Below are 14,415 nucleotides of genomic sequence, written 5' to 3'. Positions count from 1 at the left end.
TCTTCAGGCTGCACCTCTCTCCATCCCTCCCTTCCCCCCTGTAAATGACTAAACTTAGGGTTGTAACTAGGCAGCTGTTTCATAGGTTACTTAGTTGATGCGCCTGTCTTAACGACTACTTGTATTTTTATTTATTTATTTTTCCATAGATTGCGTTGTTGCCGTTCTCGTTGTTAGTGTTAATCAGTTTAACCATCAGGGTCCAAGTTGAACTATGCGGTTGTTCCCTGTACTTGGACCGGTACTTCTCTCTAGGGGTTTCGTCATACTTGTTCCTGGTTATGGTTATACACTTTGTTGTACGTCGCTCTGGATAAGAGCGTCTGCCAAATGCCTGTAATGTAATGTAATGTAAAAGGTAGTAACAAGCACTCCACTGAAATCTGATCCCAACCACAGGCTCTGTAGCCACACCCACCCCTCCCCACACAGAAAAGAGCACCACACCCAAAATGTCCCAAACACATTTTAGAATAACAAATACAGGTAAAGGTTCACAAATTGCCAGTGCTTCATAGATATGTTTTAGCATGGTTATTTTATATTTTCAAGGAAAAAATTGTACATCGTATGCCTTTAATAAACTGTCTTGTTTGCACTTGAGTATGTTGCTAAGCCACCAAAAGTATTTTTGCAGTATGTACACTTACCAGAATTTATCCATGCTGTAACAACAATATACACCAAAGGCAGAGCCAAGTCAGTGAATCGCTGGTAATGTATACCTGTGAAAAGAAACCAGTTATTTTAACAGCTCTATCCAGTGCTCATGATGTTCTTTAGGCTTTAGCCACAGAAAAATGCCTAGTCACCCAAACCAGAGCCACTAACGTTACAATTGGAGTTGCCATGTACAATTATAAAACCTAGTCTATCTAAATTTTAACAGTGAAAGAACCAGGGCCACATCGGGGGGAGGGCACTGCCCCCCCAAACGCCATGGATAACTACCACTACATGAAACAAGTATGTTCGTGCAGAGTCACTGCATTTGAGATGCTCTGTGAATATCAGAGAAAACATGCTTATTGCAATGGTGCCATCTGTTTTATATATATTGTTCAATAAGCAAACTCACCTCTATCATGGTTAGTAGGCCTACGCTTTCCTTGTACGATAGTCTGTGATCATATCAAACTTAGCCTATATACCCATTCTACAGAAAATGTGTTCAATCAAACTATTCAATTTAATTATTTGTGGTCATTTCTTTGGTACTAGTGTTATTTTCTGATATGCAAAGATTGCTGGGCCACTACATGGCAAAAAGTATGTGGACACCTGACATCCAACATCTCATCCAAAGTTATGGGCATAAATATGGAGTTGGTCCACCCTTTGCTGCTATACCAACCTCCACTCTTCTGGGAAGGCTTTATATTACATGTTGGAGCATTGCTGCAGGGATTTGCTTCTATTCAGCCAGAAGAGCATTTGTGAGGTCGGGCACTGCAGTTGGCTCTCCGATGGATCTCAAAGGTGTTGGATAAGGCTAAGGTCAGGGCTGTGTGCAGGCCTGTAAAGTTCTTTCACACCATTCTCAACAAAAGTGTTTCTATATGGACCTCACTGTGTGCCCAGGGGGCATTGTCATAGTGTATCTGAGGGTGAGAGGGGACCATCATAAGTAGCTTCCGCCAAATATTTTTAAAAAGCTAGCTAGGGAGCACGCCATTTCGTTATCCACTTTTCATTCAAATTAAGTGCTTTCTCTTTGAATCTCGCAATGCTGCCAACGGATGTGTAAATATTATGTTCAATAAAAAACACAAATGTCAGACCAATATCTATATTTATGGAATGCAGGGTATGTTTTCCCTGTATTTTCACTTCTTATCTGTATAATGAAGTTCTTAAAAATCAATAAGCAATGCAGGCCTGAAAACTATAGCACGTACTGTGCCTTGAATAAAAAGTTGTCTCCCCCAAATTTCTGTCTGCCCCCCCAATCACAGCAGTCTAGATCTGGGACTGGAATGAATATAAAAATACTAACATTACTATCACTAACAAACTAACTAATAAGTGCCAAATATAGAGCTAAAGAACAATATAGAACATGAAACAAAGAAAGACTCAAAAGGATCTACCTACGTTAATCTAAAGATGAAAAAAAAAGGCTGTTACAACTTGACCGCAGGTGGGCTGAAATAAGCAAGGTAATTTGTGCAGCCGTTTTAGACGAGCTGAACACATAATACTTCTCCATCGATCAAGAAGAGGGGCAGGGATGGGGCTTTAACTTACGTAGCTTACGTAGAAGTAGGTTTTTACCTACTTCAGTGTCACAGGTGTGGGGTGGGATCCAAGCGAAACAAAACATAACTTTTCCCCTTTGGGTGGAAGTACAATACAATAGGGCTGATAATAATGTATCAAATGAGGAGACAGAATACTTGACGTTAGAACTCAAAAATCCTGATTTAGTGTTTAATACCTCTTTAAGCTAAGCATAAATTCTGTCTCATACTATATATGAACATAAAATCTCATGTGATATAAGGAGGCAATAAATTGTGTATTTTGCACATGTTCACAAAATACTATATTATAAAATAAAAACATACCAGGAAGTAACTTTATATATGGAGCCACCTTAAATATCACTAGGATCCTCATGAGATTTATGGTACTGCAAACATTAGCCTCTACAAAAGAGCCTGCAAAACAAAAAGGACACACAAATGTAAGCAGTGACAAATATGCAGCTCTGTATTTTTATTTATATTTTTCACGCTTTTCCCCAATTTTCTCCCCATTTTGGAATGGCTGATCTATACAGCTGCCCTGATGCTGGTGTCCCTGCAGCCAATGCAGGACAGTGTAGATGAGTATCCGCTCTCCACCAAAGCATGTCAGGTCAGCGTCTTCACACCGCCGCCCACAAGCCAAGCTTTGCATAGGCATGAGTCACAGTGAGACACTTCATATGCAGCTTTGGCAGCAAACTGGTCATTGGAGGTCACTAGAGTGCGAAAAAGCGCAGATTCATGCACTAGAACAGAGCCTTAACACATACCAGACTGTGGAGACCATTCATGCGCTAGAACAGTGACTTACATACCAGACTGTGGAGACCATTCATGCACTTGGACAGCGCCTTAACAGATATCAGACAGTGTAGACCATCCATGTAAACTGTCTTAAAATTATCAATTCAAAAGAACAAGTAATATAATTTATTTTTCTTTAAAAATACTATCAAACATATCATAGGTCACCTAATAATGGCACGATACACCTACATGTGCTCTGTGTACCAATGTAGAAAAAAGACAAATAAAAATATAATGTTAGGGCTGCTGGGTGGTTCATCTGGTCTAGGCACTGTTCTGGAGAATGGCTGAGCTTCACAGTCATGTATGGCGTCCAAGGACCAGGGCCAGTAGCACTGTGGGGCGATACAAAATTGGCAAATGCGTTGCCCAGGGATGGGAGTGTTCAGTCAGTTAGGGGTCCCTGTTTAATCACTCTCCCTCTGCCTCATGTCTGTAAAAATCTTGGCTGTGGGCTGCGATGTGAAAAGAATCAGGCTGGCGACATCATGCGTCCTTGTCTATACTCTCACGAATCAGCCACGAGTATCGCAGCATGAGCATGGCTGTAAATAGCTAATAGAACATTCAAAAATAGGGAGGGAATTGGGTATGGAAAACTAAGTAAAACAAAGCAGACAGACTTACTTTCAATTTTACCCCATATGGCGAATGCGATGGATATCAGGATGCATGGAACTGAGACTTGAAGGCAGTATAGCAACAGAGCCCTGTTGCTTTCATCTGTGAAGAAATAAGAAAAATTCAATCACCACACGCATATCCTTGCACACATTATTGGAGTTATGGAACTATTACAGTTGAGGCCAAAAGTTTACATACATCTAGGCTAAAGACATTCACACTCAATTTTTCACAACTCCACATATTTCATGTTACCATACATTTCCTGTGTTAAGTCAATTAGGGTATCTACTTTATTTCCATAAGAGGTCATTTCAAAATAATAGCTAAGAGACAGATTTATGTCAGCTTCTATGTACTATTTCAGATTTTCAGTGGGTCAAAATTTTACATACACTTTGTTAGTATTTGGTGCCGTTTCCTTTTAATTGCTTAACTTGAATCAAACGCTTGGGGTAGCCTTTCACAAGTGTCTCACAATACTTTGCCAGAATTTTTGCCCATTCCTCCTGACAGACCTGGTGTAACTCAGTCAGGTTTGTGGGCCTCCTTGCTCAGACACGCCTTTTCAGTTCAGTCCAAAAATTTTCTATGGGATTCAGGTCAGGGCTTTGTGATGGCCACCCCAATACTGTCACTTTGTTGTCTTTATGTCATTTTTTTACAACTTTGGAGGTGTAGGGCAGTTGTAAGTTGTTTCTCTGCAGTTCTCTCTCTTAGGGCTCAAATGCTTTGTTTCTGCATAAGCTCCCAAATGAGCCTGTGTCTGTTACTTTCAACATTCCAACACTATCTTCCACTTCCCTTCAGGATCGCCAGACCCCTCACGTCAGATACTCATAATTCTAAGATCAAAGCTATGGATGACACTGGGGGGATTAACAACCTCCTTGCATGTAGTGGAGGCATATAGTAATGAATGTTCATTCGCTGTTAACCATTCTCACGGTATGAACCCACCATGGTGTGATATCTCTGGACTGCGCCAGCTCGGCACCTAGATAACTGCTGAGTATCCCTATAGAGCACCACCGGCGACTAGCAGGCATTGTCAGTATTTCAAGGCCGCCACACCAGCGAATGGAGGAAAACCTAATTGAATAGTTGGCAAATACAATTACAATATCCAACAGGTCTGAAAAACTCAAAGTGAGTGCAGGCTATTAGAATATTACAGTATCACGTTTCTGAGTTCCCTAGCCTGCACAACTTTGTGCTATGAGTCGAGTGTAACTGATTGTTGTCTGTCTCATACTAATCATAGGCTACGTGCGTAAAATGGTATTAGTTCATAGGGAGTTTTTGTGTAGCGATGCCCAGGAAACTTGTTGAGAGAGCGCTTCACTTATGAACCATAATACTAATACTATAACGTCTGATTAGTCACTACATTCTACATTATATGTACTGAATTGTATCATGCTATACTGTGCCAGTATCCTATCCCATATTACAACCAAACTGCTTAACTTATAATAACAATTAGTTGTCATTAAAGCTTATATTTTTGTATATGTGTGTTTGTGTTTCCTCTCTCATGCTGATGGAATGATCCACCAACAAAGTCAAATAGAGACATTTGAATTAATAAGTGCCGAGGGTCAATTCCCTCTAAATAATTTTAAGTGTTGAGGTTGATAAAGGGTGATCTCCAGTTATTCTGGGTTCAATATTCAGAGGGCTGTGCCATTAACAGGGTAGCTGAGGGTGGCCCCCTAATTAAATTTGAAATAATAAAATAATATAAATTAATTTTAATTTAATAACTCAACTAAGTTCTATCAACCTTATGACAGAGGTATGCTTAGGATCATTGTCCTGCTGGAAGACCCAGTTGTGACCAAGTTATAACTTTCTAGCTGATGTCTTGAGGTGTTGCTTCAGTATTTCTAGATAATCCTCCTTCCTCATGATGCCATCTATTTTCTGAAGTGCACCAGTCCTTTTTCCAGCAAAACACCCCCGCAATATGATGCTGCCACCCACATGCTTCACAGTTGGGATGGTGTTCTTTGGATTAAAAGCCTCACCCTTTTTCCTCCATACATAGCACTGACCATTATGGCCAAACAGTTCAATTTTTGTTTCATCTGACCAGAGAACACTCCTCCAAAAGGCTCGGTCTTAATCCTGGTCATCACCTGCAAACTTATTTCTGGGTTTTTTATGCCGATCTTGGAGTAGGGGCTTCTTCCTTGCGCGGCAGCCTTTCAGGCCATGGCGATGTAGGATTCTCATAATGGTGGATGTAGATACTTTGGTACCTGATGCCTCCAACTCCTTCATCCATTCCTTTGTTGTTGTTTTGGGGTTCAGTTGAACTCCTTGGCGTAGGAACCAGGTGGGACGTGTGCCCCCCAATGTTTGTAAAGAATCTAATTGCCCCCCCCCCCAACCATAACTGATCCCTCTCCCATGTAAAGCTTTCAATAAAGACTGCAACAGCAATAAAAGATTACTTCAAAATTATGCGGAAAGGACTGTAACGCCTGTAAACATAACGTGAATGATTGACTCCCCTCTTCACACAGTAGCAGTGGTTTACCCCCAGGGCCACGAAAAGTTTGAGCTTACGAAAGCACAAATGGGATATGTAGTCAACAATTAGAGGTGATTGCTCAAGCCGATGATACTATGGACTTCACTTCCCATGACCCTTATAGAAATAAAAATGGTAAGAAGGAATTTTAGGATAGCGCTTCCGAATTTGCTTGTGTCGAAAGTTCTGCGACGGAAACAGCGATAGATTTACCCACTAGCATCTGTCCAAAATGTAAACAAGCCAGGCAGTTTTCACGGTCTGGAAAACTTTTATGACAACGTCAGCTAAAGTCAGTGACTCACAGCGGTTGGAAAGAACGGTAACGGTAATCTTATATTTGTAACGTTACCTATCAGTATGCCAGCTAACGTCATTGTTAGCTAGCTAGTTGTCAATGAATGGACTATGATATCTGATAGCATAAGTAGCTAGCTAGTTAATAGCTGTCGGTACACTGTCTGAATGTGATGTTCACGTAACTTAGAAAACTACCTGGCGATAGTTGCACTCGGTTGCTAAGCAGGGAATTAACGTGACTCCCCACGTTGCAGTGTTAGTATTTTAGCCAATGTTTGTCTAACGTTATGGACACGTCTTGTAAAAGTACAAGTTTGTTTTAGCTATCGATATATCTTTTTAACGTTAGCTCCCCCTCAATATTTAGAACATGTGCATTTGTCCCCCTGAATTTGTTTTCCTTTACATTTTCACCATAAATTGATGCAGAAAAGGCACAAATTGGTGCATGAAAATTCACCAGAATGCAGGAAATTAAGTGTTTGACGTTAAAATTTTCCGAAACCGACGCCACTGGTTGAACCTTTCGGGCCAAAGTTCGTTCAGCCCTGTGAGTTAATTTGAGCCACCTTCCTGAAAAATGCAGTGTCTGTGTGGTTCCAAGATTTTAAAATTTGAATACAATTGTTTTTACAGATGCTCGTGGTACCTTCAGTTGTATATACATATAGTGAATTAAAGCTGAAATAAATCTTTCTCTATTTGATTGTTTTAAAATTACCTTTGATGTGAACAAAGTAGATGCCCTAATTGACTTGCCAAAAGAAATGTATGGTAACATGAAATGTGCGGATTTTGTGAAAAACTGAGTTTGAATATCTTTAGACTAGGTGTTTGTAAACTTTTGGCCTCAGCTGTATTTTATGAGTCATGTACAGGCTCACAACAGCCTTGATATTTGTCTGAGTAATTACCTAAAATATAAAATGTATTTTACAGCCTGCCATGCCCCATAGTTTACAGTCTCATCCAACACCCAGAGTCTAGAGGACCCTCTCACTGAATAATGTTTCAAGAACTTGCAAGAGCTTCATCTGATCAGAACTGGATCATAATTTACAGTAGCCTAGAGCTTAAAATGAAAATCCCCCCTAACGTTTTTTTATTATATCTTACTTTCTTCAGATGATAATGCAAACACCCAGAGATTGTGCATGTCTAATGCCCTATTTGCAGGGGTGGACAGTAACGAAGTACATTTACTTGAGTACTGTACTTAAATACATTTTTAGAGTAGGCCTATCTGTACTTTACTTGAGTATTTATTTTTTTGGAAACTTATGACTTTTACTCCACTACATTTGAAAGACAAATATTGTACTTTTGACTCCACTACATTTCTATGAAGGTTGTCGTTACTCGTTAGTTTGAAGCATAGCTTTGAAGTCAGCAGTTGAATCTTTTTTTATTTTATAAAATGCGATTGGCCACACGCTGTGTTCCTCACAGGAGAACAACCACAGTAGCCTACTCCTAATATGCTGTCGGTCAAGTTCAAAGTGCTTACTTGTTGCACCAGTGATTGAACAGTTCAATTTGAACTTGGCGGCGGTAATGATGGCGACGGTAGAAGATAAGGATGATTCTTCGCCACCAGAGCACCCATGGCCATATCTCAAGTCCATGTTTGAGATTTGTGAAATTCAAAAAGATTCATATTGTTTTAAATGTTTGCTTTGCTTACCGCGCACGAACTACATCGCTGCATTCAACAAACTCGCCGTACAAAAAGCATGTCGAGCAGGGGTTAAATTGGGGGTGGACGCGGGTGGACGGCGTCCACCCACCTTTGGTAAATAAATAAATAATTTTGACCGGCAGTTTTACAAATGACTATGACAATCCAGTCCATTTTTCGTAGGCTCCAGTCCACGTGTTCCCTCTAGCCAGTTACTCGCTCAACCCAACAAAAATTCGAAGAAAAAAAAACTCAGAAGGAACAGTCGTTTATATAGACAGGCACAGAAAGAAAAATATCGTTGATTGTCTTGATTGTTTGGAAGCGGGCGCGGTAGGTAATTTCATTAACATGTAATTTCATCTATGCAACATTTTAAAGAGAGATGAATAAACAGCCCTCACGAACGCCGGCTATTATTAACGGCAACTTTGATTGCTTGAGCAAAATCAGCAGGTTGCTGGTCAGCAGCTAAGCTAAGATTGAATAGCCTATTTCCCACATAGCCTACATAACGTTTTATTCAGCGGCGACAGGTGAGCTGAAAATCGGTGGGGCACAAAACTTTCCTTTAAACTAATCATTGATCTCAACCAGTTTTCAATAGTAATTTTCCTTTATAATCAAAAGCATGCCAACGATCGGATTAATCAAATGGCAAGTAGCCTAACATACAGCGTCTTCTCACTGTGTTTGAGGGATTAAATGATAAATTCAATTCATCCGTTAAAAATCGGTTTTAATCACCAAGTAGTCTACACTTAACAAACAAGATACACCAGTATGCTATCTACCGTGTTAGTTTTCAGAATAACCCAGGAAAAATAAAACCTGCATTTCAGTTTTGTTTACAATCTACGCATTGCAGATATTTGCCATGAATACGAGTGCGGAGAAAGAAATGCATGTATCTGCAAACAAAATGTGCACAATTTCGTATTGCAAATGAAAATAAATGTAGGCTATAAGGCCTAGGCTACTCGCTAAAACTGCCTATTTGGGGGAGAGCTGGCTATATATGATAGTATTGAGTAGGCCTAGCCTATTTTGTGGATTAATTGTATTGATACTCAATGAAAATCCACTGCTTAGTGATTAAAACAGATTTTTCTAAATCGCATTTATCATTTAATCTCCCTAACACAATGCGAAGAAGCTGTGTCCCTTTCCAATTGATTAGTCAGATGTTTGTATGCTTGTTAATCACTGAAAATTAATTAAAACAGTTTGAGATCAATGATTAGTTTAAAGGATTGTTTTGCGCCTCACCAGTTTAAGAAAGATGGATAAAGGAGGAAGAAAGTGAGGACAAGAGGTGGATGACCGATTATTTTCGTGGGTAAAAAAGAATTCTCAGCATTAATGACACTCAATAAACTTGAAATATATTATGTAAAAGCTTGCATCAATAGTATACATTCTTTTTAAAACATTGTTTTCCTTAATTACAAATATGTGCACAATACATTAAGGATACACCTGTTTTGAGCAGAGACATTCATTGTACCTTTTTTCACCCACTTGCCACCGGATCTCAGGGTCCACCCAGATCCCAAATCCCAATTAACCCCTGAGGTTGAGGTATGTAAACGTTAGCTAACTGTAGCCCGTATGCTAATTATGAAGTTGTCTGAGCTTGTAGTGGTTGCAGTTTTTATGTTAGGATTGGTCAGATGAAATTTTATGGAATTTGAGCGAAGGGTCATCCGACTGTTTCACATTTCAGGCAATGCTATCATGTGTTGCTATCTAATAACAGTAAAAATGCATCTGTAAATGAGCTTCTGTAAATGCATCATAGAAACAATACAACAGTGCATTGGCATTAAAAAGAAAATGTACTTTAACTCAAGTAAAAATTTGACTGAACAACTTTCACTTGTAGTGGAGTAATATTTGACCAGGGGTATCTATACTTTGACTCAAATAATGGAGTTGTGTACTTTGTCCACCACTGCCTATTTGACAAGATTGTGCTACTAAGATTTATAAAAGTTGTACGTCAGTAAAACATTCATATTAAACATTCATAACTTCAGATGTGTTTGTGTATACTCATTTCCATTATTCCCTTGCCTCATGCTTCCATAATTCATTGCAAATTTTTTTAAATGTCTGTGAGATATCAGTGAAATGCTTGATGGGAAATGTATGAAAATACCTGTAAAATTATGAAAATTTAAGCTCTATTTGATTAGATTACTACCAAACAGACCTGGGTCAAATACATATTTGTTTTGGATTCAAATACTTTTCTACACTTTACTGATCTTGCCTGGTGTATTAGAAGCAATTAAATACTCTCAAAAAGTGCAAACCCCACCTTCTGATCATATTGGCAGGCTCAATTACACCAGGCAAGATCAATAGAGCACAGCAAAGTATTTGAATCCAAAACAAATACGTATTTGATTCAGGTCTGCTACCAAAATAAGAGTAAGTAATAATATATGGATTTAACTTGGAATTTTATGTCAGCATTTTATTATACATTAAGTGTGAAATTGTGTGCAGCGAGTTATCGTTGCTCTAACCAAAGACTCTGTAATTTAAACCTGGTGTGAAACAAAGTGTTAAATAATTGGACAGTAAATTGAGAAAAAAATGGAAACACACATACCTTTTTTGATTATACTCCAAAGAGCAGGAAGGCAGCTTAAAACTGCAAAAACTGCAGCAGCAATGGTTAAAACCAGGACACACACATGTAAGGAGGAGAACCCTATGGCAGAGATTTCAATGAATCAAAGACTGAACATAAGACAATGTGGTAGCACTGCTGGAACAGGCAGTTAGGATTGGTCCTAATGATTTGGTCCTAATTCCTCTTCTTCCATAAGGGAGATTTTTTTTTTTTTTACAACCTTTTTAGTAGTAACCCCATAACCAAACTTTATGGGGTCTAGAGGCATCTCTTCCCATTCTCCCTGCATTTCACCACTTTAAAAATTACAATGTTATTAAGCATTAAACAATTCATAATTGTTCATAAATAATAACATATGATTGGGAAGTTTAAAAGATAGATGGCATTCATTTTGAAGAGCCTTGTTCATTTAGCATTCATTTAACAGTGAGTAAAGATACACCACTGAGTGAAGATACAACAGTGAGTACAGATACACAACTGAGTACAGACACAACAGTGAGTAAAGATACACAACTGAGTAAAGACACAACAGTAAGTAAAGATACAACATCACTACAGCACCTATGCAAGAAAACTTTGCTAACCAAGGGCCAAAATAGTAATCCTGATACATGCAGATTGCATCCATAACCAGCGCTAAGAAGAGAAATGAAAAACCATGAAAAAGAAAAACAATGGAATTAGCACAAAGGATTATCTCTGAGTTAATTTTCCCAGTAACATTAAACTGTAAGATGGACATATGAGGACAAAGATCTGAAACATTGCATATAAAAACTGGTAGCATGGCCTAAATCAAAATAATTTGGGCCTGACTGGTATAAGGGGGGCATTTCAAAGATCTTCTTTAGTCCTGAGGCCAGGACTTAATCACACATTAAACAATTATAAAATGTTACAGAAAATTCTTTAGTGTAGGAGTCTTAACTGGTAGATCTGATGAAAACACCCGCACATGCTTAAGTGTCCTTAAGCCCAGACTGAATCATGAAAAAAAGTAAAATAATGATCTTATAACAGATTTCAGACAGAAGTATCGGCCTATGATTTTATAACTTAAAGATTTGTATATATATGCACAAAAACATTACTTTGTGAAGATTTTGTATTTTTGATACACTGTATTATCACTGTAATTTATGGATTAAAAGAAAATGACTTACATTATTGCATAGATTTGACTTGACTCAGTATTTTAATAATATCTGAATGTGAGACAATAATGACAAAACATAGCCTACTTGATGACAAAATGTTGTCTTTCACAACATTAACATGTCATTAAAAAAAATCCATATTTCACAATTAAAACACTAAACTCTCTGTGTTTTCCCCTTTTCTGGTACATTTTGGAGTGAATTTGTGTGAGGTCATGTTACTTACCCAGTCCTTGTAGCCATGCCGGTGCATTGACTGATTCTCTGTCTGTATGGACTTTGCACATGAATTCTCCTTTATCTTCTGTTTTTACATCCCTCAGTTTCAGAGAGAAGTTTCCTTTGGGAATCTCCTCACTGAAGAACTCGGCACGCCCCCTGAATCTCTCGTGCTGTGACTCTGGTCTGTTCTCCCCCTCAGCAAACAGCAGCACCAGGATTTCCCCGTTTGTCTTTATCCACTCTACTTCTAACTCTTTGAGAGGAACATGGGTGTCCACTGAGCAGTTCAGAATCACATCCTGACCTGCATATGCAAAGATCGGCAGGTCTGCACCTGTCACAACCAGCCGTTCTGAAAAAAAATCACATTTTCAAAAAAGTTACATTTTTCATTTCACTTTTATAGGGTGTGGCACATTCTACCTTCACGCTCCTCTGTGCATGCAAGCAAATACGTTCTGTTAATTTTTTTTCATAGAAATGGAAAATTCAGCTGGTTTTCGGACAAATTTCATGCAGTAAAGACACTTACTTTTCAAATATGTAACCACAACAAACAACAAAGCTGTCTGAACCTGCATCGGGACAAGTGGGCTGGGGGTACTTACCAATATCTATTTTCACCTTTGTTTCATTGGACTCTTGAACAGTGTGAACTACGCACTTGTACAGCCCTTTGTCTTCAGTAGTGACATTCCTAAGCAACAGAGAGAAGTTTCCTTTGGAGATTTCTTCAGAGAGAAAATCGGCCCTGCCGCTGTAAGCTGGGCTCTGTGATTCTGGCCTACTCTCTCCGTCCTGGAACAGATGCACCAGGGATCCAGAATCCTCCCTCATCCACTGCACCTCCAGCTCGTGCAGAGGTAGTCGGGTATCCACAGAGCAGGGCAACGTTACAGATGCCCCCAACTGGACAACTAGGGGCATCGCAGGACCCTGCACTGAAAATCCTGGAACAGACCACGTGCAAAAACTTACAAAAATCCCCTGGCATCCGTTTTGTTTCATGACGAAGTTATAATACCAAACCTAAACTAGAACACAAATGAACTCTTAATCGTATAACAATAAAATCATTATGCTGGGGTAAAAACACGGACATAATTAAAAACGAAAGTGAGTTATTTCGGTAATAATGATGTAGGAATTAAAACGTTTTTAATCACATAGGCTAATACTTAAACTACACACGCAGATGCAGCATTTAAGAAAATCTGAAAAATTGATTTCAAATGTTATATGTGACTTTTTTTTTTTTTTTACGCTTAAACACCAGTTATTGCCGTAGGTTACTACGGAGAAATGTCGATTTACCTTCAGTCATGATAGCAAAGAACAACGACGGAAACCAGCCGAAAACTCCCATTTTTATTTTCATCATTAGGTCTACGAAAGTCTGTACAAATTTGTAACGTTGAAATGTTTACTTTCAATTTTTGCTACCACGCCTTTATCTGCGCCTGCGGTTGCGCATAATAATACTTGATCGACTGACTCAAGACGTTTGAATGCATAAACTATGTAAATGGTTGCGTGCACCTATTGTCGGGAAAGAGGCGGACATTCCGTATAACATCATGCAAGTAACTAAGCCGCGAATTGCATACATGACGTGACTCATGCAAAACCTGTTTTTATTTTGTAGAATCTGTGACAGACAGTAGCATCTGAACTGATTTTATGAGATCGTGACGCTACGCCTCACAGCTATAGGCTGTGCTTAAGAGGGTTACATCGTAATCTTAACTTCTTGTCATCGCCAAATGGCAACTAATAGAATGTGCTGCTCTTCTAGGTAAGGGAAGTGGGTACCGAAAGTTACTGAAGAACTGAGCTTTTAGGTTCGTCTCCAAATTAAAATGTTTGACAGACAAAACAGTATATATCCTTTCCCCATTTCACCACAGATCAGAATACCTAAATGCACCTGTAGGTATGGCCCATTGCTGCAAAATCCCAATTCTGTTTACAGTTAAATATCAAGGAAATCATGCAAAAACAAAGAAGCACCAGAGTTTTGTATTAAGCAGATGCAAAAATCTAGCCATTGCAACTTTTATGAACTTCTGGTTAGATTAAACTTTAAATCATCATGCTTGGAGTTTGAAGCATTCATTGAGGGACAGCAGGGCCTTCTGCAGGCAGCAAAAAGGGATGAGAAATACACAAGGAAAAAGAGGTGAGAAATG

At 38.9% G+C, this 14,415-nt stretch overlaps 1 protein-coding gene and 1 long non-coding RNA gene across 6 annotated transcripts; one reads left to right on the top strand and one right to left on the bottom strand.

The window, feature by feature from the left end:
- Positions 1-413: 413 nt before the first annotated feature.
- On the bottom strand, positions 414-13,764 carry LOC135246299 (butyrophilin-like protein 2). Of its 5 annotated transcripts, XM_064319790.1 has the most exons (7): positions 13,541-13,694; positions 12,835-13,176; positions 12,231-12,578; positions 10,818-10,919; positions 3,684-3,779; positions 2,568-2,660; positions 420-725 (listed from the first exon to the last, which is right to left on the bottom strand). In XM_064319790.1, exons 1-7 carry the CDS (start codon positions 13,605-13,607, stop codon positions 577-579), a joined length of 1,197 nt encoding a protein of 398 aa, XP_064175860.1. In that variant the 5' UTR covers positions 13,608-13,694; the 3' UTR covers positions 420-576. The 5 variants fall into 5 exon arrangements, with proteins under 5 accessions (XP_064175863.1, XP_064175861.1, XP_064175860.1 ...); XM_064319793.1 differs by lacking the exon at positions 10,818-10,919 and having other exon boundaries at positions 414-725; positions 13,541-13,750; XM_064319791.1 differs by lacking the exon at positions 2,568-2,660 and having other exon boundaries at positions 418-725; positions 13,541-13,703.
- On the top strand, positions 8,398-9,690 carry LOC135246300 (uncharacterized). Its single transcript, XR_010327601.1, has 2 exons — positions 8,398-8,660; positions 8,734-9,690. It is a non-coding gene; the product is annotated as an uncharacterized LOC135246300 (long non-coding RNA).
- Positions 13,765-14,415: the final 651 nt, after the last annotated feature.

The sequence above is a fragment of the Anguilla rostrata genome, unplaced genomic scaffold, assembly GCF_018555375.3.
Source record: "Anguilla rostrata isolate EN2019 unplaced genomic scaffold, ASM1855537v3 scaf0151, whole genome shotgun sequence".
Taxonomy (NCBI): domain Eukaryota; kingdom Metazoa; phylum Chordata; class Actinopteri; order Anguilliformes; family Anguillidae; genus Anguilla; species Anguilla rostrata.
The sequence above is the reverse complement of the archived record's forward strand: the minus strand, read 5'-3'. Positions and strand labels throughout refer to the sequence as shown.